General features: G+C 47.9%; 1 protein-coding gene across 1 annotated transcript in view; it reads left to right on the forward strand.

Annotated features, from left to right (window-relative positions):
* The first annotated feature begins 6,429 nt into the window (after positions 1 to 6,429).
* The window catches only part of POU5F1 (POU class 5 homeobox 1), a 28,709-nt gene continuing 8,358 nt past the window's right edge, over positions 6,430 to 26,780 (forward strand). Inside the window, exon 1 of the mRNA XM_056852024.1 lies at positions 6,430 to 7,050. Within this exon, the coding sequence (XP_056708002.1) occupies positions 6,430 to 7,050 (621 nt within the window). The remainder of the gene's footprint in view (positions 7,051 to 26,780) is intronic.

Consider the following 26,780-nt stretch of genomic DNA (forward strand, 5'->3'; position numbering starts at 1 on the left):
CTATTTCAGATTTCAGAGAAGCAAAAGAAAAAAAAAAGATATTTTAGTTCAATTTCTGCAAGGGCCACAGACTCATTTGTTTGTTTGTTTATAGGGATTTTGGTATCCTACATTTCCTATCCCGCAACAGTACCGCTCCCATCCTGAACAATACATGCAAAAGCAGTTAAAACATCTGGTAGACATAAACAAGCCAGCAGTGTTTGCAGCAAACCATCCCTGCTGCCGGATCAAATGAAACAAATTCCATTTAGAAGAAGGCCTACCGCAAAACAACCTGCCCCGGGGTTGTATTACGTGAACACGCTTCTATCTCCCCTCCCCACCACTTCAAGGAGAATGCCCCTTCAAGAAATGTCTGTTTCCTCAACGCCTGGATGGGAAAGTGCTGGGAATTTTCAGCTGGGGGGAGGGAACAGTGTAGGGGGAGGGCTATTACTGGGTTTTCCTGCGTGAGAAAAGGAAAACTGTTTGGCCACTGAGAGAAAGCAGGACTTTGAACCAGATGCGCCTTTGGTCTGATCTTCGAGATCCATCCCGCTCCCTGGAGCCGTATTCAAGTCCACCTCTGCTCTTGAAGAAAACAAACAGGGTATCTCTCAGTGACGCACCTTTGGGGGATATGCGGGAACAAGGCTTACTCTGATAAAATGTTCGCCTTCAAAGCAAATATGTTTTAAAGAAGAATCTGCTCCCTTTTTCCTTTGGGTCTCGGTGTGTGCTCTTCCGCCGTCAAGTCACAGGTGATTCACGGCGGCCCTGTAGGGTTTTCAAGGCAAGAGACATTCAGAGGTGGTTTGCTACCATTGCCTGCCTCCATGTCCCGCCCCTGGTATTCCTCGGAGGTCTCCGATCCAAATATTTGCTAGGGTTCAGGCTACATGGCGGAGTGGGGATTTGAACCTAGGTTTCCCAGATCCTAGTCGTAACCATTACACCACACTGACTCTCCTGGAATCATCGAATCATAGAGTTGGAAGAGACCACCAGGGTCATCTAGTCCAACCCCCTGCACAATGCAGGAAATTCACAACTACCTCCCCCCCACACACACACCCAGTGACCCCTACTCCATGCCCAGAAGATGCCCAAGATGCCCTCCCTCTCATCATCGGCTTAAGGTCATAGAATCAGCATTGCTGACAGATGGCCATCTAACCTCTTCTTAAAAACCTCCAGGGAATAATAGAGTCATAGAGTTGGAAGGAGAGCTTACCACCTCCAGAGGAAGCCTGTTCCACTGAGGAACTGCTCTAACTGTTAGAAATTTCTTCCTAATGTCTAGGCGGAAACTCTTTTGATTTAATTTCAACCCGTTGGTTCTGGTCCGACCTTCTGGGGCAACAGAAAACAACTCGGCACCCTCCTCTATATGAGAGCCCTTCAAGTACTTGAAGATGAAGTACTCCTCTTTGGGTCTAGCCCCATATTAAGTTTATTTCATATCCCAATAAAAGTGTTGTTGTTAAGTTTATTCTTGGCCTTAAACTTTGTTCACAGAAGGGGGGATTAACTAACTACGCACAACTGGATGTAGGATTAGAGCACTTAACTCTTGTTTCTTCCCCAATAAGACACAACAGGAGTCCAAATACAGATTCTGCTCATTTACCCGGAAGTTATAATTAATGAACAATTGGATTTGCTCTTGAGTAAACACGCACAGGACCATGTTGAAAGACTGAACTAATATCCACACTTTCACGGGAGCAAGTCATTCCAGGAGCATCTTGCTACTGCAGCAAAACAAAATAGGAGTCCGGTGGCGCCTTAAAGACTAGCCATCTCTATTCCAGCATCAGCTTTGTCATCTGACAAAGTGAACTCTGTCTCACAGAAGCTTATGCTTGAACTCATTTTATTTGTCTTTAAGATGACACCGGGCTCCTGTTTAATTCGGGGAGTATCATGGAAATTGGGGAGGGGCTGTGGCTCAGTGGTAGAGCCTCTGCTTGGCATTCAGAAGGTCCCAGGTCCAATCCCCGGCATCTCCAGCTAAAGGGACTCGGCAAGTAGGTGATGTGAAAGACCTCAGCCTGAGACCCTGGAGAGCCGCTGCCGGTCTGAGTAGACAATACTGGCTTGGATGGACCAAGGGTCTGATTCAGTATAAGGCAGTGTTCAACACAGTGGGATTTACTTCTGATGATTTCATAGGATCAGGATGTACAACTCCTAAGTGTACGTATAAACCCTAAACATAAATGCTAAGGAGGAAGGCTGAGATTTTAGGAATTGAACAGCGGTACATAGTTCCAAAAGAGCCTGCATAAAACCAGGAGGCACACCCCAATAAACGTTATGGGACTTAATCACAGGAGTAGATACTTAGTGTAGGCTTCCAAGCTTGTTCACACAGAAATAAGTCCCGCTAGCGGGATATACAATTTATGCAGGTTTATTCAGAAGTAAGTACCACTGTTCAACAGAGTTCATTCCCTGGAAACAATAATGACATACAATTGCATTCTTACCCATACTATAAGCAGCTACTCAGAAATAATTTTGATGGCTCTGATATTTACTCCCAAGTAAGCAATCCTAGCACTAAAACACCGAAGCTGCAACTCCAAGTATATTGTATGTGTGTTAACTGCCGTCAAGTCACTTCCGGCTCATGGCGACCCTATGAATCAATGTCCTCCAAAATGTCCTGTCCTTGAAAGCCTTGCTCAGATCTTGCAAATTGCAAATTGAGTATAGTCATTAGGAAATAAGACTTAATAGGTACGATCCTAGGATCCTAGACAGCTTTACTCAGAAGCAAGTAGCCTGTAATTCAGTGGGGCTTACTCTCAGGAAAGCATTCTGAGAATTGCAGCCTCAGATTTACATCTGATTAAATTTAGGAGGGGGCTTGTCAGGATTACATACATTTAATCAGATTTACATCTGATTAAATCTATTTAGGAGGGGGCTGTGAGGGGTTTATGAAACCAAATTAACTCTTCTCTTGAACAAAGGTAGTAAATGCCTAAACTGTGGGAGTAGAGAAGCTCCATTTGGAGCCTCAGGTGTCTAAATAGCTTTAGGCGTGCCCAACTTTGCATAGCTGCGACTGCAACCCACCTACAAAAGCCTCAGAAAATTGATATGGAAACCCAGTCCTCACCTCTATTCTCTATCCTCTCCTCCTCCTCCTGTAACCAATAGACTCCACTTCCTTTGCAAAGAACCCTGGCATCCTTCCCCCCTCCCCCACACACTATCCGCTTGCTATCTTTACTTGGCAGGGCTTCCCAGGCGGAAATCCAGCAGGTTTATTAACAGCGGACTATCCCGCCCGTCTCAAAGCTCGGTGTGTGCCTGGGGCTAGTTATAAAGCTTTGCCACTGAAGCGCTTCTCTGCCCCTCTCTCCCTTTACTGACAGGCAGAAGTCCAGCTGGTTTTTTAAGAGCTGCCTGCCTCTCTCCCTTTTAACGGCAGGCAGAAATCCACCAGGTTCATTAACTAGACCACCCGTCTCAAAGCTCAGTGCACGTGGGGCTAATTGGCAAGCTTTGCCAGTGGTGTGCCTGCCTCTCTCCCTTTTAACGACAGGCTGAAATCCACCAGGTTCATTAACTAAACCACCGGTCTCAAAGCTCGGTGCGCGTGGGGCTGATTGGAAAGCTTTGCCAGTGGAGTGCCTGCCTCTCTCCCCTTTTTAAGGACAGGCTGAAATCCACCCATCTCAAAGCTCGGGGCGGGTGGGGCTAAAAGGAGAGCTCTGCGAAGGGCTCTCCATGACGAAAAGTCCAATATAAGGACTAATACAGCCCTCAATTTGCAACATCCAAGCACGGCCGTTAAAGATAGGACGCTTTGGAGGACTTTGATTCACAGGGTCGCCATGAGTGGGAAGCGACTGGACGGCACTTAACACACTAAGACACACACACAAACACACACACACACACACACACACACACACACACACACACACGATCCACATTTCCCCCCTCCAAATTCTCAGAACTCAAAAATAAACCCCCCATGCAGAGTCTGAGATGGCTCAAACGGGCATCCAGACAGTGGCAAATCCAAGGCAAAACCCTCCCATGCATAAATATTCCCAGCAATGTATTAAGAGTTTGAAAATGTTGTAAAAAACCGCTTTAAAAGGGTTTTTGGATACCATGGCTCATAAATGGTTGGAAGACGTCTTCACAGCTAAAGGGGCCAAACAAAGTGCGAACAATATTTTTTATAACGTTTTCAAACTCTTAATACATCGGTGGGAATACATAGATAGTGTGAACAGGTTTTTTTTAATATATATAACTTTTCCAAACGTTTGGCCCCTTAAGCTGGGAAGACGTCTTCCAACCATTTTTGAGCCGTGGCATCCAAAAACCCTTTCAAAGCGTTGTTTTTTTTTTTATAACAAAGGGTTTTTAGATAGCACGGCTTATAAATGGTTGGAAGACGTCTTCCCGTCTAAAGCGGCCAAAGTGCGAACGGTCTTTTTTTTACAACGTTTTCAAACTCTTCATACATAGCTGGGAATACAAAGCGCGGTCACCCCCATCGCTTTAAAAGGGTTTTTGGATGCCACGGCTTATAAATGGTTGGAAGACGCCTTCCCGGCTAAAGGGGCCAAACGAAGTGCGGACGGTCTTTTTTACAACGTTCTCAAACTCTTCATACATCGCCGGGAAGACACAGAAAGTGCGGACGGTCTGTTTTACAATGTTCTCAAACTCTTAATACACCGCTGGGAAGACACAGAAAGGGAGAACGGTCTTTTTTACAATGTTCTCAAACTCTTAATACACCGCTGGGAAGACATAGAAAGGGAGAACGGTCTTTTTTACAACGTTTTCAAACTCTTAATACACCGCTGGGAAGACATAGAAAGTGCGAACTGTCTTTTTTTTTTTTTTTTTACAACGTTTTCAAACTCTTAATACACCGCTGGGAAGACATAGAAAGTGCGAACTGTCTTTTTTTTTTTTTTTTACAACGTTTTCAAACTCTTAATACATCGCTGGGAAGACATAGAAAGTGCGAACGGTCTTTTTTATAACGTTTTCAAACTGTTCATACATCGCCGGGAATACAAAGCGCGGCCACCCCCATCGCTTTAAAAGGGTTTTTTGGATGCCAGGGCTCAAAAATGGTTGGAAGACATCTTCCCGGTTAAAGGGGCCCAACGAAGTGCGGACGGTCTTTTTTTTACAACGTTTTCAAACTCTTCGTACATCGCCGGGAAGGCATAATGCGGCAACCCCCAAGATTGCGACCCACCCCTTGCATTTCTCCCCCTCCGATCCTCCCGCCCCACTTTCTCCAGGCTGGCTCCATGCCCGCTGGAGGTCCTGCTGGTGGCTGGGATCGCCCCTCCGCAGCCCAGGCGGCGCACCCAGGACCCCTCCCCTCCCTCCCCTCCTTTCGCCTTTGAAGCCCTCCCCCCCCCCCGCCCAGCCATCTCGCCCGGCCATCTCCAGCCCGCCACCCCCGCAGGGCCCATTGTCCGGGCCGGAGGGCCGTGGCTTTGGCGCTGGGGAGGGGCCGGGGCCCCATTGGCCCCCGACCTTGGCCGGCCTTTCGAAGCCGCCAATGGGGGCCGCGCGGCCCAGGGTGTGGCCCCCCTGCCCCGCCCTCCATCCCTTGCCTTTGGCCCATACCTGGGGACGGGGGGGGGAAGGCGTGGCCGGGGCGTGGCCGGTCCCAGGGCCAGGGGGTGGGGGGGTTGAAAGTTGAGGATGGGGGTCCCGGAGCCCTTTCAGGCCGGCCGCCGCCGGACATGCGGGTGGCTCCCTTCTCCTCCGCTCCTGCCGGGGGCCCGGCGCCCTGCCGACCCACCTGGTCCTTCTCCCCTTGACGGGTCCCTTTTTTGGGGGGGAGATCCCTTCCCTTTGGGCTCCTTTTTGCACCCCCCGGGGCAATTGCCTTGTGGGTTTCCACCCCAGCCTCTCTCTCCCCCCCACCCCAGCCTCGAGGACCCCCGGGTTCGCTTTGCAAGGCGGCTTGCAGTAGCTTGGGAGAGGGACGGTCCTTGCAGCCTTTGAGCCGGCTCTTGCCTCCAGCTTGGGTTTCCTCCCTCCCGACCCCTGCGGCTCTTGATCGTCCTGCATTTTTCTTCCACCCCTTCTTGTCCGAGGTTTGCGCTGGACGCGACTTCTTCCCCAGGCCCCCCCTTTGAGTTGAAGGTCTCCAGGCAAGCGCTGTTGGCTTGAGCAGCTCTTGGATCTCCTGGTAGGGCCAACAGAAGCAAGGTAGAGGGGGTCTGTGGTTTGGGGGACTGAAGCTTTGGATGAGGGTGGGAGGAAGACGTTGAGGCTGCTTCTTGGGGTTGGCCCTGTTGGTGTTGCCACTGTTTGCAAGGGGGGTCCTCTTTGGGTCCCACCTGTTTCTTCCTTTCCACTTTGGGTTTTTTTTTCTTCTTGTGTCAGGTGTGAGCTCTGCTTTCTAGGCTCCCCTAGGCTCCCCTTTCTCTTGTCACCATGGCTGGGCACTTGGGGCGAGAGCTGGGGCGCCCCTACCCCTTTCCCGTCCAGGGCCTCCACCTGAGCAACCTCCCCGCCGTCCCCCATCACGAAACGCCCGGGGGCTTCTTGCCCGAAGCCTTCAACGGGGCGACGCCTGGGCAGGGCTATGGGTTTAAGCCGGACTATGGGCCCCAGGGAGGGATGATGGAGGCCCTCCCCGGCGGAGGAGAGGCGCCCCGGGTTTGGTACCCTTTCCCGGCGGGCGGGGACGCCTGGGGTCACCATCCCGGGGTGGTGATGGGGCCTTATGGGGTCGCTCAGTCTGGGGAGGCCTGCCCGGGCCCGAAGCCCGACATCAAGGTGGAGCGAGACTGTGACCAGGCAGGGCCCTACTACGGGCACCCCTGGGCAGGGGGCTGCGTCCTGCCTCCCACGCCCACCTTAGCCCGTACGGCGCCCGGCAACAGCCAGGAGACTCTGTCCCCTGGCTACGATCACCAGCCGCCCAGCAGCCCTGCCAGCCAACCTGAGGAGGTGGGCAGCGCTGCCAGCAGCCCCCGAAGCGGTGGCAGCAGAAGCCCGGAGGAGCCCATAGCCTCTGGAGAAGTCAAAGAAGAAGGGGGCAGTGGAGACGAGGTAAGGCAGTTGTAGGGGGGTGAAGGCAGGTGCCCTCGAAGGGTCTCTTACGCCTTGGCAAATGTTTCTGGAGACCCTTCTTGGGACACCAGCTCCTGCTGGAAACACCACTTCTCTGCAGGCACTGAATGATGGCGGCTTTCCATACGTTTTGGTAGCCCAGCCGTCCCTTCGGTGGCTTCATGACCCTGTGCCAATAATGGTCTGTAGCCATGTGCCTTCTTGACTGCAGCCTGTTTGTTTTCCTATTCGGCGTGACCACGGGTTTGAGGCAGTGTAGGGTTATCGGATTAATTGGTGGTTGCCTGCTTTTCTGTGCCGGCTTGAAGGGTTTTCTCGGGCTCACGCGAGGCTTGGCAATTGCATCTGTAGGGCGGAGAGGGTGAGTGGGTAGAATGCTGGACCCGTATTCGCCAACCTTGAGCCCAAATCCCTGTTTAAATCGGGAAACCTTTTGGGTGACCCGTGGGCGATTTGCCATCTGTCCTCCTCTAAAGTACTTCAGGGGGGTTGTCATGAGGTTCAGATGTGTTCCCCTACAGCCAAATCTATATTAAGTGTGGTCTCTGTGTGTACGTGGAGGTGGGGGAGGGATTTGGGGTTTATTGTTTGTCTTAATTAGTATCTTTAAATGCCTTGAACCCCAGGGAAAAGATGAGATAGAGATGCTTTAAAAAAACGCAATTTTTTTTTTTTTGCAAATAAGTTTTGCAAATAAAAACCCTGAGAGGACTGTAGTAAGACCATGCAGCGCTGAGGCAAACCAAGGATCACCATCCTGGGTGAAGGATTGCTTCCTCCTGCTTGGGATTCCAGTATCTGATACTGCCTCTGGACACATACCAGCTAAGAAATGTGTAGAAGGCAGAACTTCATCAGGTGCAGTTTTCCCTCTTTGTAGTGCTGCGGTAATGGAGGCATCCACTGCTAGTGGTAAATGTCTGTTCCTGAACTCTTTTGGGGTCTAGACCTGCTACTTCTATTGGGATAGATGTAATTCTTTCAGACTTACCTTTGCCCCTTAGGAAATGAGGTTCTTGTGATCTGCGGCATTGGTTGGCTGTGAGGGTAGATGACAACTGCTCGAAAGGAATTATTGTAGTGACCAGGACCTGAGAAGTCCAAGTTTGGACTCCCCGCTCTGCCAAGGAAGTTTGATGGGTGACTTTGGGCCAGTCGGATACTCTCAGCCCAATTTACCTAAATTTGTGAGGATAAACCGGAGGAGAGCTGCTTTGGGTCCTAGCTGGGGAGAAAAGTGGGGTGTAAAATGAGGTAATACTGTCATCAGTTTTTAACATAGGGAAAACATAGTTAACATAGAAAAAGGCAGGACTCTGCACCATGGAGTTTATGGTCTGAAAGCAGGGAAGGTTAGGGTGAATGTTGCTCTAATGCGGGGAAATGATGTAGTTATTCCTCTTTTTTTTAGAGTTAAGATGCAAACTGCATTATAGATAACAGCCTCCAAATGACCCTGCGAGTATGGTTCAGTACATCTTTTTCAGCAGGAGGATGAACAGAGGTTGTGGGGATAGTTTTCCCCAGGCTATCTCTTAAAGAGATAAAGTAATCAGGCTTTCCTTGATTGAATCTAGAAGTCCGATGCCAACGCTGTATTCAGATGCTAGAATAAGGTGATCAGAATGGTACATATTGTATGGATGGGGAAATTATGATGATCTCTTCTGTATTTTCCCTCTCCTAGATGGGAGGTTTTTTGCTTTCCTGGGCTCCTATGAGCTCCAGAACCACTGTTTAGCTATTAAGCTGACTGTTTCCTACTGCTACTGCTAGGTGTTACTAGATAGGAAGAGCTCTGTTGGATCAGACCAAAGTCCATCTAGTTAATAATCCTTTCCCAACAGGGGCCATCCCAGTGCTTCTGGGAAGCCTGCAGATAGGACAAAAGTAATATCCTTTCCCCTGTATTTTAGCAGCAAGTATTCAGAGGTGCACTGCCTCTGGATATGGAAGTTCTACCAAGCCACCATCACGGCCAATAATAAATTTAAATAATAATAAATCCTTCATATTAAGTAACAATAAATCCTTTATAAATTTGTCTAATGGTGTAGTGGATAAGAGCGGTCGTTTGGAGCGGTGGAGTCTGATCTGGAGAACCAGGTTTGATTCCCCTCTCCTCCACATGAGCAGCGGAGGCTAATCTGGTAAAGTGGATTTGTTTCCCCACTCCTACACATGAAGCCAGCTGGGTGAGCTTGGGCTAGTCACAGTTCTCTCGGCCCCACCTACCTTACAGGGTGTCGGTTGTGGGGAGGGGAAGGGAAGGTGATTGTAAGCCGGTTTGAGTCTGCCTTAAGTGGTAGAGAAAGTCGGCATATAAAAACCAACTCTTCTTCTATTTAATGCCCTGAGTCTATTTTACTGGGGAAATCTTGAGAGTACCCTTTTCTCCGTATAATTCTCAATTCTACATTATGATTCCCCCCTCCCCCAAATTAAAATACTTGTAAGGAATGTGCTCCAATCCCTCTTGAAATTAGCCATGGGTTTAGAAGGGTATGACTCTTTTAGGATTGCACTGTGTGTGGGTTATTTTGCCTTACCTGAAAGATCAAAAGCAAGCAAAACTAATCTTGAAATTAGCTCAGAATCTGTGTATGCAGCTCCGCTGGTACAGGCATAACTGTATGTGTCCTGTGAAATTGACCTCAGGGCTATAGAGCCTTGGAGCCTCTTTTAAAGTTAGGTTGGCCCTAGAATTCATGGTACCAATGAGAAGGAGAGCTTCCCTGGGGCAGGAGTAGGGTTCTCCACACCCCTCCAGCATTTTGTAGAGTATGTTCCTCCATCTTCCCTGCATTCCCTGCTCTAATGCAGTCTGGCATGTCTGAGTTGGCTGGAAATAATTTCCTAACTAAGAAGAAGGAGTTGGTTTTTATATGCTGACTTTCTCTACCATTTTATTTATTTATTTATATTTCTACCCCACCCTCCCCAACCCAAAGGTTGGGCTCAGAGTGGCTGAGGGAGAATCGAACCAGCTTACAATCACCTTCCCTTCCCCTCCCCACAAGAGACACCCTGTGAGGTAGGTGGGGCTGAGAGAGCTGTGACTAGCCCAAGGCCACCCAGCTGGCTTTAGGTGTAGGAGTTGGGAAACCAACCTGGTTCTCCAGATTAGCGTCCGCCGCTCATGTGGAGGAGTGGGGAGTCAAACCCGGTCCTCCAGACTGAAGCCCACTGCTCCAAACCACCTCTGTTAACCACTACCCCATGCTGGGTTGAGTCCTGACGGCTACTTGTGTGGCTGTTCTTTCTTGCTCCTCACTTCAGTATGAGTCTGAGGGCGATGTGGCTGCACGGTTCCAGCTAGTTTTGAGTCCACTAGCACCTTTCAGACTGACAAGATTTGGGGGCTATAAGCTTTAGAGATTAAAAACTCCCTTCGTCAGATCCCTGGCAAAAGTATCTGGTAAGTGACGAAGGGAGCTTTTGCTTCTGAAAGCTTACACCCCGAGAATCTTGTCGGTCTGTAAGGTGCTACTGCACTTGAATCTACTCTGTTGCAGACAGGCATGGCTTCCCTCTGAAACCAATTCCAATGCCGGCCACAGCTGCTGGCGAAACGTCAGGAAACAAAATACCAAGACCACGGTCACACAGCCCGGATCACCTACAAGAACCAATTCCAATGTCGTCTCTCCGAGGACTTGGGCACACAGTAGCAGCAGGAAAGGAGTAACTGGCTGGGGATGGGACGGAACAAAACTAGGGGTGGGTGCGGGAGAAGTGTCTGGGGTGAAGGTGGGTGTGATTGAGGCTGCATGGAGACAATTTGTTCAGGTGTTTTTGGTTTTAAAGAATCCCAAGGCATTCCTCTCTTTCAGGTGATACTTGCTAATGCCTCATGATTAGGGGCTATTGGGGCTGAGATCCTAGGCTAGCTGACCTTAGAACTTGTGGGAACAGGTGGTTTTATGGCTTTCCTAGAGAACCCCAAGGGAATGCAAATCAGCATTGTCTACTCCAGTCAATCTCCGCTGCTCAAAAAGAGAAAGAGGTACACTTGGCTCATGGTAAGAGAGAGTTAAAGATCTCCAAAGGATGCCAGTGGGTAGATCTGAGCAGTTCTTCACTTAATTGGTTCTTGTGGGTTATCAGGGCTGTGTAACCGTGGTCTTGGTATTACACAGCCCGGATAACCCACAAGAACCAATGAACTCTGACCGTGAAAGCCTTCGACAATATTTCTTCACTTAAGCTCAAGAGAGGACTGTTAGATTCAGGTTTGCCTGGAAGATCCTTTTGTTTTAATTTTTAAAACATTTATAGAGGGACAAAGACAAATCCATTTCTACTTAGCCATAAAAAAAGGCTCAGGTACTAAAAAAAAAAAAAATACAACCAAGGGATCTACTACATTCTTTGATACCAAGAATTTCTATCTATGTAAGCAATAAACAACATTTATAAAATGGAACTTGTAACATTTTTCTGGCTTTGCCTACAAGAAAGGTTTATTAGGAAAAGTACTAAACAGAAGCTCATACAATTCTTTGGGATCCTGTCTGCTTTGTCAGATTCTAAGGATTTATTTATGAAATGTTTTGTCATCGTCTTAAAGTTGCCACTATATCCCTGGTTATTGAAAATATTAGTATCTGAATAGGTTGTTACTGAAGTCCTAGAAGACTTGGGGCAGAGGGAACGTTTGGATGGTTCATATTCCATCCATTCTACCATGCCTCTCTTCCCAACCGGTAGTATAAAACCAACCATGATTTGGCTCCCCCCAACTTGTAGTGAGAACGTAAAAGCCAGCTAGTTCAAAGAAGGCGTTCATGTCATAGCCACATCAGGTGTTTGATAGGTGAATGGGTGGACATTGTCTTTCTTGTTCTGTTCCCCCGGGTGAGATTCTGTGGCTTGGCTGCAGGATGCTGAACGTCCTCTGAGCATCTCTGCTACCCTTCCCGTCCGACTTCTCTGCACCCTCCCCCCAAAGTTGTGCTCAAGGCCTGTCTGGCTACTTCTTCGATTTAAGGACCGGAGAAACATCATCTCCAAGCAGGGCTGGGTTAAGGTACGCTGTGGCACTTTAAGCTTTGTCAGGTTTAAGAGCATTGCTACCCCAAAGGGCAATCCAGTAATCTTACTTTTTTATTGTATTTAGAACTCTCTTGCAATTTGAGACTCTAAACTGTAGCTTACTGAGCTTGTGCAAAAACCCACCTCTGTCCCCAGGTGTTGCGGTTACAGAATGTATTGGGGAGGGGGGAGGAAAATCCCTTCCACCAATCCCATGGCCATTACCTTCTCCCCTCCCCACCTTTTGCCAGATGACTGCAACATCTCTCCTGCCCCACCCCCTTCCATGCTTTGAGAACCTGTGCAATTAAGGAAATGGCTCTGCTGTATGCCCGAACCCATTAAACTGCCTTTGTGGTGTAGTGGTTAAGAGCGGTGGTTTGGAGCAGTGGAGTCTGATCTGGAGAACCGGGTTTGAGTCCCCCACTCCGCCACGTGAGCCGCGGAGGCTAATCTGGAGAACCGGGTTTGTTTCCCCCACTCCTACGCACGAAGCCAGCTGGGTGACCTTGGGCTAGTCACAGTTCTCTCAGCCCCACCTACCTCACAAGGTGTCTGTTGTGGGGAGGGGAAGGGAAGGTGATTGTAAGCCGGTTTGATTCTTCCTTAAGCAGTAGAGAAAGTCAGCATATAAAAACCAGCTCTTCTTCTTCTTTTCTCTTTCTCTGCTATGTATTTATTTTATTTACTTTATTTATGTCCCCCTTTCTCCACAACGGGGACCCAAAGGGGCGTACACCATTCTCCTCTCCTCCGTTTTATCCTCACCACACCCCTGTGAGGTAGGCTGGGCTGAGAGTCTGAGACTGGCACCCAGTGATCTTCCATGGCAGAGTCGGGATTCGAACTCGGGTTTACCCAGATCCTAGTCCTGACACTTTTAAGCACTACGCCATGCTTGCTCTCTGTTTCTGCTTTTGTTAGCATAAAAAGAACCTACCGAAAACTGAATAATGTGGGAAAGTATGCATTCTGTCATCGGTTTGTGGGTCAGATCTCATTGCCTCTATTCTTTGGAAAAGAATTGTCCGCTGATGTTGCAGTTCCCGGCCACCTTGGGCCACGTTTGTAGGGCTGTAAGTTTCATTAGAACAAATGTTCCCCATTCTTTCTTATAATCCAGTCTTTCTTTTGCGGGGATTCTTTCAACTGCCAGCATTTAGCAAAGGTGAGTCTCGCCACTGTTAATAAAGCAAAGTGTGATATTATTCCATTTGGGGAGCGGGGGAACAGGAGCCACATAGTTGAGTAACAGTAGCTCAGTTGAACCTTGAACTCTGTCCCTGAGTTCCTCTGAAAGTGCATTAACCATTATCTGAAAAGGAAGAATCACCAAAGGGGAATAAGTCAGGTCTTCGCTGATTACAAAACCAACAAGTATTGGCACCATTTGTGCAAACATTTTAACAATTTGTTTTCTCTCTATTTTGATAATAAAAAAGACCAAACACTTGAACTTAATTCATAACCCAGTGCCTTCTTCCACTTAATATATTTTGGAATTGAGCTATGAGATAATTCTGGTGGGGCTGTATAGAATTTAGGCCAAGTATAATTATTATTTTCCAGCAAATATTCCTTGAATATAAAAGGTAAAGGTCCCCTGTGCAAGCACCGGGTCATTTCATTTCATTTCATTAACCTTTATTGGCATACCAAAAGACAGAGATAGAAAAAACAACAATATACCTCCAAAGGGCAATACATATAAGTTACAAGTCGGGTTAATAAAACTTTTCTTGTTCTTTAAGAACTCCTGTAAGAAATTCAGCCACGGCAGCTGTAATTTTAGGATCATGGTCACTCAAAAGAAATTTGCATTTCACTTCATTACATTATCTCTTGTACTGGAGCAAGGTAAATAGCAGTTTATCCTGCAGAATCACATAGAAGGGGCAATCTAAAAGGATGTGGTTAATTGTATCTAACAAGTTTAAACCGCATGTGCATAGGCATTCAAGTCTAGGGATCTGGAGGTATCGGCCTCAGAGCATCCTAGATGGGAATGCGTTAACCCTAGCTAATAGAAAAGCGCAGCATTGAGAAGGTATCTCTAGGTTATCTAGATACCTAGCCATTTAACCCGATCCATTATTAAGGCCTAGGGCCGCCGGAGAGCAGATGGGGGGAAGAGCTGGGTTAAAATTCTGCAATTCTACATCAAGGAGACGTTGCTTGATTCTTTTAAAGATGTAAGATTCATTGGCCAGAGCAAGATTATCTAAATCAATTCCAATTTGGCAGAGTCTAGATCTAATCAATATGTCCCATGAGAAATAATGAAGTTCACTTTTCAAGAGATATAAAAGGGAACCTGGCTCAGTTTGAAAATATAATTTGAGCCAATATCTTATTGTTTGAATCCAGGCTTTGGTGGCAATCAAGTTTTGCCCAGTTTCAAGACAAATTGTAAAATATGAAATACATTTAGGTATCCCCAATATTTGGCTAAGAAATAAGCACCGGGTCATTCCTGATCCATGGGGTGACGTCACATCCCGAGTTTACTAGGCAGACTTTGTTTACGGGTAGGGTTGCCAGGTCCCTCTTCGCCACCGGCAGGAGGTTTTTGGGGCGGGATTTGGGGAGGGGAAGGACTTCAATGCCGTAGAGTCCAATTGCCAAAGCGGCCATTTTCTCCAGGTGAACAGATCTCTATCAGCTGGAGATCAGTTGTAATAGCAGGAGGTCTCCTGCTAGTACCTGGAGGTTGGCAACCCTATGTACGGGGTGGTTTGCCAGTGCCTTCCCCAGTCATCTTCCCTTTACCCCCAGCAAGCTGGGTACTCATTTTACCGACCTCGGAAGGATGGAAGGCTGAGTCGGCCTTGAGCCGGCTACCTGAAATCAACTTCTGTTGGGATCGAACTCAGGTCGCAAGCAGAGCTTGGACTGCAGTACTGCAGCTTACCACTCTGCCCCATGGGGCCCCTAATAGACTTATTTTATTCATGACTTCCCCTCCACGAAGCTTAAAAGGTTAGAAAAATCATATAAATAAATTTGGTGAAGTTGAAACAATAAGAAGCTACTGTTCTCCTATTGAATTACTGCTTCCTGTCTTAGCACCCGTGGTTTGCCAATTAAATCAGATCAGCATCTTCCCATTTTTTACTCTCTGCTTTGGCTTGCCTTCTTTAGAGGTTGACTCATTACTGCCGAGGCCGACGTGCAAACGCGGGAGGTTAACTTAACAGTGACTGTTCTCCCAGGTCATCAAAAGATTGTCGACAATACCAGATCTGTAAGAATTAAAATGTTGCCAATTGGCCTTTTTTCAGAAACAACCAAGCCTTTAAAGGTACTACCATGGGACCTTGCTCCAGCCTTATAATATCTCGTTTTTTATTGCTATTAATTTAACTCAGTTGGCCAACCGTAACCATTTTGATGCTCGGGAATGTGTGAACTGCCTTTTCTCTCTATTTCTTCCCGGCTCCGCCCAAATAACAGCGGGGATGCCGGCTTTTATGAGGGGTGCTGAGGATTCGAGATAGCCACTTGCAAAACCGGTTCAGAGAGCCGGATCCGACCAGCTGCCCGGATCCGACCAGCTGCCCGCTCCCCTGCCATTTTGAATTATGTGAGCATGTGTTAAGAGGGCCACCATATGGTAAAGAGGAGGGTTGCCAACCTCCCGGTGGTGGCTGGAGGTCTCCCGCTATTACAACTGATCTCCAGGGGACAGAGATCGGTCCCCCTGGAGAACATGGCTGCTTTGGCAGTTGGACCCTATGGCATTGATGTCCCTCCCCAAACCCCACCTTCCTCAGACTCCAACCCCAAAATCTCCAGGTATTTCCCAACCTAACGGGCCTGCAGAGTGGTAAGCTTCAATGCTGCAGTCAAAAGCTCTGCTCACGACCTGAGTTCGATCCCAACGGACGTCAGTTTTATCCTTCCAAGGTTGGTAAAAGGAGTACCAGCTTGCTGGGGGTAAAGTAGAGATGACTGGGGAAGGCACTGGCAAACCACCCCGTAAACACAGTCTGCCTAGTAAACGTCGGGGTGTGACCATCACCCCATGGATAGGTAATGACCCGGTGCTTGCTCAGGGGACTACCTCGACCTTTATTTCCCAACCTGGAGCTGGCAAGCCTAGTAAAGAGGAACCCCTTAGTAGTGCCAAGTTGGGCGTACAGGTGGTTGAGGCCAGGGTGGACTCCGGTAGTTCCTCTCGCCACCATGTCCTGTAGTTCCAGAGACCTGAACTTATTAACCTTAGTTACTGCCTCTGTTATGCTTTCTGACTAGGGCCATTTATTCATGGAAGGTTTTGCATTGGATTTGCCACTCTATAGATGCCCATTTTCCCCATCCGAATTCTCAAAGCTCTGCATGGCGGCTTATTGTTGAGTTTTGAGAATATGGATGGGGGGGAAAGTGCATCTAAAGAGTGGCAAATCCAGTGCAAAACCTTCCATGGAGTTCTTTGCTGAACCTCATTGGCTGTTACCGCACTTTGTATTCCCACCAATGTATTAAGAGTCTGAAAATGTTCTAAAAAATACTGTTCGCACTTGGTTTGGCCCCTTTAGCTGTGAAGACGTCTTCCAACCATTTATGAGCCGTGGAATCCAAAAACCCTTTTCGAGCGATGTTTTTTTAGAACATTTTCAAACTCTTAATACATCGCTGGGAATACAAAGTGCGGTAACCCCCATCATTTAAAAAAAGAAAATACTGCTAGACGGTCAAGCAGCACGTTTCGATCTGTCTTGGGAAAGCGGCCTGGCACAGCCAGCTGGGTAGCTCTGGGGTTCCGAATCCAAACATCTCTGCCCTCTTGACCACCAAGTACTGCCTAGAGTGGCCTTTTCAAATGCAAAGGAACGTGGGGGGTAGCCCCATGTTTCCCAGCACAAAAGAAGGGCTTTGGTGGGAGCACATCAAGGGGCAAACTGGGCTTAGCTGGCAGGAGAAGCTGTCAGCACACGGGGTTGTCAAAGGAGGGCTTGCTTTCAAGAACAGAAAGGGCTGCTTGCAAACAAGTTTTATGCTAACGGAGCCTGAGAAACTCCTGGAAACTTTCACATCTTTCTCCTGGGGCATCTCAGCTCTGTCCTTCCCCTGGCAACTGAGGGGAGAAGCCTCCCTTTCCACTGTTCTCCAGCAGGTCCTCCTGCCCCACCGTTTTGTCACGAGAGGCAGATGCTTGCAGTTGACTAGGGTGGAGACGGAGCACCAGATCCGTCAAAGCACAATCGTGTTCTCGGGTAGGGGATCAAAATGAATGAAGGCGTTTATTTTTCTTTAGGGAGGTGGTGGGGCTAGCTACGAACTGGCAGCCTTGAGAGCCAGCGTGGTGTAGGGGTTAGGAGCGGTGGTTTGGAGTGGTGGACTCTGATCTGGAGAACTGGGTTTGATTCCCCACTCCTCCACATGAGCGGTGGACGCTAATCTGATGAGCCAGGTTGGTTTCCCCACTCCTACACATGAAGCCAGCTGGGTGACCTTGGGCTAGTCACAGTTCTCTCAGAACTCTCTCAGCCCCACCTACCTCACAAGATGACTGTTGTGGGGAGAGGAAGGGAAGGAGATTATAAGCCGCTTTGATTCTCCTTAAAAGGTAGAGAAAGTCAGCATATAAAAACCAACTCTTACTCTTCCTCCTTTTCCTCTTCTTCCCTAGCCCCTGATATCTAGGGGAACAGGCAGTGATTCCCGGGTGGTCAAACGAACTCTGTACATGCTTCAAGGCACTTGTTACCGGATTGCAGTGTTCCTTTTTTTAGCCTGTCTCATCCCAGAAACTTTGATTGTACACCCAGTATCTTCCAAATGGCTAAATCAGACAAATCAATGCCTGCTAGGAAGAAGAATGAGTAAATCTCTCATCTCCTAGCACAAAAGTCTCGTGTTTATTATTAGTTCATGGCAGTCCAGAACTGGTGCTTTGGGACTGAAAACAAGTCTTGGAAACGGTGGGTGTATGTTTAGGGGGGAGGAAGGTGGTGCAGAGAGCTTGAATGCCATCTTCTGGAGTCATGCAGTGCCAAGATAGGAAATGTCTTAGCAGTGGGAGCCAGTGTGGTGGTTAAGAGCGGTAGGTTCTAATCTGGAGAACCGGGTTTGACTCCCCACTCCTCCACTTGTGTGGCGGACTCTAATCTGGTGAACCAGGTTGGTTTCCCCACTCCTGCACATGAAGCCTGCTGGGTGACCTTGGGCTAGTCACAATTCTCTCTGAAATTTCTCAGCCCACACCTACCTCACAGGGTGTCTGTTGTGGGGAGAGGAAGGGAAGGAGATTGTAAACTGGTTTGATTCTCCATAAAAGGTAGGCAAAGTCGGCATATGAAAACCAACTCTTCAGCAATTTATGCATGGGAGGTTTTGCTTTGGATTTGCCGCTCTCTAGATGCACATTTTCCCCATCCAAATTCTCACAACTCAACAGTAAGCCCCCATGCAGAGTTTTGAGAATTCAGGTGGAGAAAATGAGCATCTAGAGAGCGGCAAATCGAAGGCAAAACCTCCCATGTATAAATGGCTGGTGGTTCTTCTTTCTTTGGTCCCTTCTGAGGCAGAATTGGAAGGGGTAAATTGTGCGCACACTTCCCTAGTGGTACCTCTCCTGTTGCTTTTGTATAGTGTGTGAAGCTGCCTTCTAGACTTTTGTGGGCTTGGAAAGTGCAGCTAGGAAGTTTGAGTGCAGTGGTGGTGGTGGGGAAGGTGGGTTTCTTTTGAGGCCTGTGGTCTACTAGGTTGGATATCTGGGGCACAAGAACTTTATATTATGTACTTTTTATATTTACACCCTACTTTTTTCTCCATTGCTGTCCCTCCGGTTTATCTGAACAACAGCCCCATGAGTAGGGTAGACAGAGAGTTGAGCCCACGGTCACCCACCAAGCTTCCATGGTAGAGTGAGGATTTGAACCTGGGTCTCCCAGATCCTAGTCTGACACTCTAAACTCTGCATCCCGCTTTGTAAACTGGTCTGTCAGGCTTTGTGTGTTACGAGCCTGTGTAAATATTTGAAAGTGATCCCTTGGAGAGCCAGCGTGGTGTAGTGGTTAAGAGCGGTGGCGTGGAGTGGTGGACGCTGATCTGGAGAACCGGGTTTGACCCCCCACTCCTCCACATGAGCGGCGGGCGCTAATCTGGAGAACCGGGTTGGTTTCCCCACTCCTCCACATAAAGCCAGCTGGGTGACCTTGGGCTAGTCACACTCTCTCAGCCTCACCTACCTCACCGGGTGTCAGTTGTGGGGAGGGGAAGGGAAGGTGATTATAAGCCAGTTTGACTCTTCCTTAAGTGGTAGAGAAAGTCGGTATATAAAAACCATCTCTTCTTTTTCATAGCTTTGAATACTGCCTTGACTGTGGAAGCCCAGGTTTACCTTCTTTGGTTTTGCTGCCTCTGGTTCTGTGTCTTACAGCAGCCTGGCTTAAGGAGGCCAAACAGCTGTTGCCTTTCATGTCCCTTCACCAGCGTCTCAAAGCTTCCGTCTGTTGAACTTCTGCTGTTTACGGCACAGGAGCAGTGCCAGGAATGTGAGGTGGCAACCCTCCCGTGGCTCCCATTCAAAGGATTGCAGGGAAGGCCAAGATCTCCCTTTTGTAATCTCAGGCTGATCAGAGAACTTCACCTTCTTTTGTCCAAAACATTCTCCCGCCTGTTCTTTGCAGCTGTTAACTGAGCTGGCCCATCCCAGATATCCACAAAACAGAAGATAACTGATGTGTTTGGGGTTTGTATGAGGAGCTGAGAAAACGCCATTCCTTGCTTGGGCGCAAGAGATCTTATCAACCCCCTCTGAGATATCAGTCACCCAGCCTCAATCCTCAGATAATCCTTTGACCAGAATCAGACCCTTCGCACCCGCCCTTGCTCATTCTGAAAGGGGTGCATGGATCTGCTTTTAACAGTTCTGAAATACTTTCTCAATTGTTCAGAGTTTTACTGTTCTTTGTTCTCTTATAAGCACCCTGTGTGCCTACTTATGGGGGAATTTACTCCTTTGTAAGAAGCAGCAGTAAAGTATACTTGACTTCTGCACTGGCCACACCCCTGCTTGGTTAGGTTGCAAAGAGGCGGAGAAGAAAAGCAGTCGATGTCCCAGAACTCCTTGTAATAAGTCAGGGCAGATGTGGGAATCTGCCTCTCCCCCCCCCCCCAAGCTTTCTGGCCTGGACGATGACCTCCCTCTGTTCCTGAGCTGTTCATGCGGTCCATTCCAGGAGCAATGAAGAAGCAGTGGTTGCTCTAATGGAGAATCATAGAGTTGGAAGGGACCACCAGGGTCATCTAGTCCAACCCCCTGCACAATGCAGGAAACTAACAACTATCTCCCCCCACATCCTCAGGGTCCCCAACCCTCCCCCCGCCATGCAGGATCCCACAACCAAAGCACTCCCAACAGATGGCCATCCAGCCTCTGCTTAAAGACCTCCAAAGACGGGGACTCCACCACCCTCCGAGGCAGTGCATTCCACCATCCAACAGCCCTCACTGCCAGAAAGTTCTTCTTAACGTTCAGGTGGAATCGCTTTTCTATTAGTTTAAATCCATTACTCCGTGTCCTAGTCTCTGGAGCCACCGAGAACAAGCTAGTTCCCTCATCAACATGGCATCCCTTCCAATATTTAAACATGGCGATCATGTCTCCCCTCAACCTTCTCGTCTCCAAACTAATAGAATCACAGATTCTGTCAGTGTAAGCCGGTGTTTCCTTGCCCTCCCCTCCAATTTCTACCTTCAGGGTATATTTTGCAATCCCATGTGTCTCTGCCACAGAAAACCTGCCCATTAGAGGATCCTCCTCCTAGAACTCATTTGGCGGGCCTACAGCGCCTTGGAAAACCCTTTGAGGAAGAGAATATGTGGGTCTTCAGAGTAGCTTTGCGGGTGTGTATGTGTGTGAAATGCTGTCAAGTCGCTTCCGACGTAATGGTGACCCTATGAATCAACGCCCTTCAGAACATCCTATCATGAACAGCCTTGCTCAGGTCTTGTAAACTGAGGGCCGTGGCTTCCTTTATAGAGTCCATCCATCTCTTGTTGGGGTCTTCCTCTTTTCCGTCCGCCTTCAGCTTTTTCTAGCATTATTGTCTTTTCCGGTGACTCCAGTAACTCCAGCTTGAGATGCTGCTTGTTCAAGGGGAAGGTCACTGCTGCAAACGGTTACTTCTCTGAAATTAATTTTCGTCCTTCTCCACTCACCCCCCTCGCAAACCAGTGAAAAGTACGAAGGGTTTCCATGTTGATAGCATGTGGATACTACAGGGTTGCCAACCTCCAGGCGGTGGCTGGGCATCTCCCACTATTCCAGCTAACATCCAGGTGACAGTCCACCTGGATAAAATGGCTGCTTTGGAACGTGGACTCTATGGCCTTATACCCCATTGAGGTCCTTCCCCTCCTCAAAGCCAGCCCTCCTCAGACTCCACCCCAAAAATCTCCAGGTCATGTCCCAACCTGGCAACCCTAGGCTGCTACAAATAAGCGTTTGGCCCTTCTGTCCTCCATTTTGGGCAGCTTCACGGTCTGTGTTCGTTTTCAGTTGGTCAAGCCACACTTTTATCCCCCACTGCTTCTCTCTCAAAGTGGTATATATGGTTCTCTGCTCCTGTTCTATCCTGCCTGTGAGGTTGGTTCGGCTGGGAGAGTGACTGGCCCAAGGTTACCCAGTGAGCTCCAAGACTGGGTGGGGATTTGAACCCATGTCTTCTGAGGCCTGAAGATCTCCTGGTATCACAGCTGAACTTCAAACCACAGAGAGAGGCTCCCCTGGAGAAAACAGGTGATGTGGAAGGTGGACTGTATAGCATCCTACCCTGCCGGTGTCCCCCTCCACTCCCCAAACCCTGCCCTCCCCAGGCTCTATCCCCAAATCTCCGGAAATTTTCCAACCTGGGAGTTGGCAGCCCTACTTACATCCCCAGGATGTGGCGATGGCTGCCAACTGGAAAGGCTTTAAGAGGGAAGTGGACATGTTCATGGAGGAGAGGGCTATTCGTGGCTATTAGTAAAAATGGATACTAGTCATGATACTATTCTCTCAGTGGTTCCCAACCTTTTTTTGACCAGGGACCACTAGGACTTTTTTGTTCGGTGCAGGGACCCCAAGGTTCAAAATAAAAATTCCGAGAATTTGAAAATAAACTTTAATCATAACTGTTAGTTAAACATTAAGCTTAGAATAATATTTGAATATATATATATTATAATAGAGAACTTTTAATTGAAAATATTAATTTATTATGGGTTTATAACTTTGTTTTGCGGACCTTAATTTAGTTCTCGCGGACCCCTGGGGGTCCACGGACCCCTGGTTGGGAACCAGTGCTCTAGGATCAGAGGAGCATGCCGAATATATTAGGTGCTGTGGAACCCAGGCAGGACAATGCTGCTGCAGTTGCTTGTTTGTGAGCTTTTTGCAGGCACCTGGTTGACCACTGTGTGAACAGACTGCTGGACTTGATGGACCTTGGTCTGATCCAGCATGGCTTGTCTTATGTTCTTATGAGTCTTAGTCCAGTATCGTAAGCACAGCACTCCGCTGGCTTAGGTGGTAGCTGTGTGATTCAAACTGGGTGTTTTACGTCTGGCTTTCCAGCTACCGGTGTGAGGAAAAGTGTCCGTGGAAACAAGCAGTGCAGGCAAGCCCTGTGCTGATATAGCTCCTGTTATTGTTGAGATTTGCTGCATCCGTTTGTAACACGGTAGTGTGCTCCCGGTGTAGATCTAACTCCCCCATGGAAACAAGCTCGCAATGGACAACAGCAATGGTTCCCAAAGCGTGGAACACAGCACACTATGGACTACAGCACACTAGTCTGCCTTGAAAAATTAAGCTGATAAATGGGAAATATGTACCACTCTATGCCCATTGCTGCATGGGATGCTTCGTTGACGGCGTGCTTCTCTCTGCTAATAGGTGGCAAATACAGCGGTTGAGAGATGCATTCCTCTGCACTTTGCCTTCTGTATTCTCTCAACAGATGTGGTCTCGCGTGTGAGTTTGAGTGCTCATTATGTTGTCTCCATAGAAGCATAATCCAAATTGTCCCTGGGCTGTCATATAGAGGATGGTGCCAAGTTGTTTTCTGTTGCCCCAGAAGGTCGGACCAGAACCAAGGGGTTGAAATTAAATCAGAAGAGTTCCCATCTAGGCATTAGGAAGAATTTTCTAACAGAGCGGTTCCTCAGTGGAACAGGCTTCCTCGTGGTGAGCTCTCCTTCCCTGGAGGTTTTTAAGCAGAGGGTAGATGGCCATCTGTCAGCAATGCTGATTCTATGAACTTAGGCAGTTCATGAGAGGGAGAGCATCTTGGCCATCTTCTGGGCACTGGGTGTGTATGGGGGATGTAGTTGTGTATGGGGGATGTAGTTCCTGCATTGTGTGGGGGTTGGACTAGATGACCCTGGTGGTCCCTTCCAACTCTGTTTCTGTGAATTCACTGCAGTACAATATGCTTACACTAAAAAAATTAGGCAAATTAAGAGGATAGGTCTGACAAATGCCATCACTGGTAATGCATGGCTGAATAGAGCCTCCGTGTGCTGGATGCTGGGGATAAATGAGGAATGTGTGTGTGTGAGAGAAAGAGATAATTGTCATTGCACCTTGATTATAAGCTTTCTCAGGGTGTCTGACTGCCGTTGGAGACTGTGCAAGGCTAGAATTATTTATTTACTTTATTTATACCGTACTTTCTCCCCAATGTGGCTTCCTCCGCTCCTTTCGTTCATCCTCCCAACCACCTTGCGAGGTAGGTTAGGCTGAGCATATGTGACTGGCCCAGGGCTGCCCAGCCATCTTCCAGGGCAGGGATGGGGATTTGAACCTGGGTCTCCCAGGTCCTAGCCCAGCACTCTAACCGCTCCACGACATTGGCTCTTGGCCTGATGTGAACTCTCGAACCGCCTTGATCTGAGCCTTGAACCAAGAGAAAAGGCCGGCTAGAAAGGTTTTAATAAGTAAATAATAATTTAAAAAATAATAATTTAAAAAAATTCCTCCCGCACATGGGCCTTCTCCTTTACCAGAACATAGAAGAGAGGGCAACTCTGATGTGTGCAAATGCCTTAGCATTTGAACGTGCGTAATAGAGGGGCGTGGATTCGTCTCCGCAAGAAAGATTCCCTGTAAACGTAGCTTCAAGAATTTGAGGAGGTTGCGAGGCTGGTATCTCTTGTCTTTTGTCTTTTTTGTTTTGGCTTTCTGCTAGGGAGGGGCCAGTGGCTCAGATTAAAAAAAAAAAAAAACCCAAATTCTGGGAGAGACACTTCAATCGGGCTGTGAAGGTCAGACAGAAACCCTCTCTCAATGCAGATGTTGCCAAGGGCCTTGCGCAACGAGATTCCCCCCCCGGGTAACAATGCATTCGTGGCTGATGGCTTGGCCCGAAGGCTGCGAAAGAACCAAGTCTGCTAAAATAAAGGAAATATCCTCTTGGATCTCCCAGGTATTTCCACCTGGCTCTTGTTTACTTCCCTTGCTGCAGAAAGAGAGCTGGGGGGGGATTCTGTGTATTAGCTTGGTTTCTCCAGACTAAGGGAAGTCTCCTCGATCAGAAGAGATCGGTAGGAAGGAAGCGAAGCCTAAGCCTGGGTTTCCGGGCCCTCCGGGAGAGCAGTAAATTCTCTTGGCTTTGGGATGCCTTGCAGGTCTTTCTTTCTTTTCTTTTCTTTTTAAATAATTTTTTATTGAATTTTACAACAAAAACAAAATAAAAACAAAATAAACAGAAAACAATACAACACACAAACAATTATCATAAAATAAAATAGAATACGAAATACAAAATCAGAAGGATAGCTATATACCTTAATTAATACAATTTAATTATAAAATTCAAATATTCAGAAAAGATACCCCATCTCCCTCCACCCACCACAAAAGTGACCCTTCACCCGACTTCCGTAGAAGTGTCTAAACAGTATTTAGTATTTATAACACAAGGATATATGGTTACTCTAATTTCTATATCTCGTTAATTATAACTGTAAAATCCATTTTTGCCAACTTATCCCAATATAAGGCGGCCTTAGACCATGTTTTTTTAAATTCTTCCATATCATTCCCATGCAGGAATTCCTCATATACAACCATAAAGGGATGCCTTGCTGGTCTTTCAAGTATGCTTGCTCCTCTGAGAGCCAGCGTGGTGTGGTGGTGAAGAGCAGTGGTTTGGAGCGGTGGATTCTGACCTGGAGAACCGGGTCTGATTCTCCCCGCCTCCACTTGAGTAGTGGAGGCGAATCTGGTGAACTGGATTTGTTTCCCCACTCCTGCACATGAAGCCAACTGGGTGACCTTGGGCTAGTCACGCTCTCTTAGCCCCACCTACCTCACAGGGTGTCTGTTGTGGGGAGGAGAAGGGAAGGAGATTGTAAGCCGGTTTGAATCTTCCTTAAGTGGTAGAAAAAGTCGGCGTCTAAAAACCAACTCTTCTTCTTCCGTCTTCATCATCATCTTCATCATCTGGTGGTGTGTCTGTACATTGGCAGTTGATCATATAAAGGTTCTTAAGTCCGAGTTTTATATATTGGCAACATTTTAGTCAGGGTACCTAACCTGAGAAATCTGGCAGGAAAAGAACAGTTTCTCAGATATGAGACACTTTGTTTTTTTAAGGCTAGGACTGAATATTTTTTAAAACCATAACAAGGAGTGGTAAATGCACCACTTTCCCTGCAGCATTAATGCGCTGGGGGCAAAATAGCTTTAAAAGCAAACAAAGGGGAGGTCCGTTGGTGTTGAAAAGCTGAGTTCACCTGAGTATGGTCCGCTCTACCTGCTTGGAGCGGTTTCCCGTGATGCAAAAACCACACCGCCGGGCCTCCTGTCTATGAACTTGGGTAACTAATTAATTCAAATTTATAGCCCGCCTTCATTCCCAGCAAGCCAGGCTCAGGACGGGTAACAACCTTTAAAATACATGAAATCATCACTCATCCATAAAACATTAACAACCTCAATAAAACACTGTAATACAACAGGTGGCCTTAAAATCCCCCAGATGCCACCATGTAACAGGATTTAAGCAGGTCACCCCACGCTAGAGTTGCCACTAGGTCCCTCTTTGCCACCGGCAGGACGTTTTTGGGGTGGAGCCTGAGGAGGGTGGGGTTTGGGAAGGGGAGGGACTTCAATGCCGTAGAGTCCAATGGCCAAAGTGGCCATTTTCTCCAGGGGAACGGATCTCTATCGGCTGGAGATCAGTTGTAATAGCAGGAGATCTCCAGCTAGTACCAGGAGATTGGCAACCCTACCCCACACAGCTCTCAGGAGCGGTGGGGGGGAGGATGGGGGGGCAGTAAGCACGTAGACTGCGTTCTGGGTTGGCCTTTGTGGCTGCCTTGAAGTCTTTCTATCAGATGTATACCTGGAGTTCCCCTCCGGCAACTCAGTTACCAGGTGTGTAGGGGCCCCCCAATTCGAATCCGGACTGCCGTGCGCTGCTATTTGCCCTGACTTAATGTGTATTGATAGCTACTTGGAAGTTTTCCCATCTGGGCAAATAGTGGTTCCCAGGCTATGTATGTGCATATGTACATGAGTGCCGTCAAGTTGCGACTGATTTATGGCAGTCCCAGCAAGGGGCTTTCAAGGCAAGTGAGAAGCAGAGGTGGTTTTGCCATTGCCTTCCTTTGCAGGCAACGACAGAAACACTTATCCATTTTGTATTCAGTTGCGATTTATATTCTTCTATAAGATCTTC

The sequence above is a fragment of the Euleptes europaea genome, chromosome 1, assembly GCF_029931775.1.
Source record: "Euleptes europaea isolate rEulEur1 chromosome 1, rEulEur1.hap1, whole genome shotgun sequence".
Taxonomy (NCBI): Eukaryota; Metazoa; Chordata; class Lepidosauria; order Squamata; family Sphaerodactylidae; genus Euleptes; species Euleptes europaea.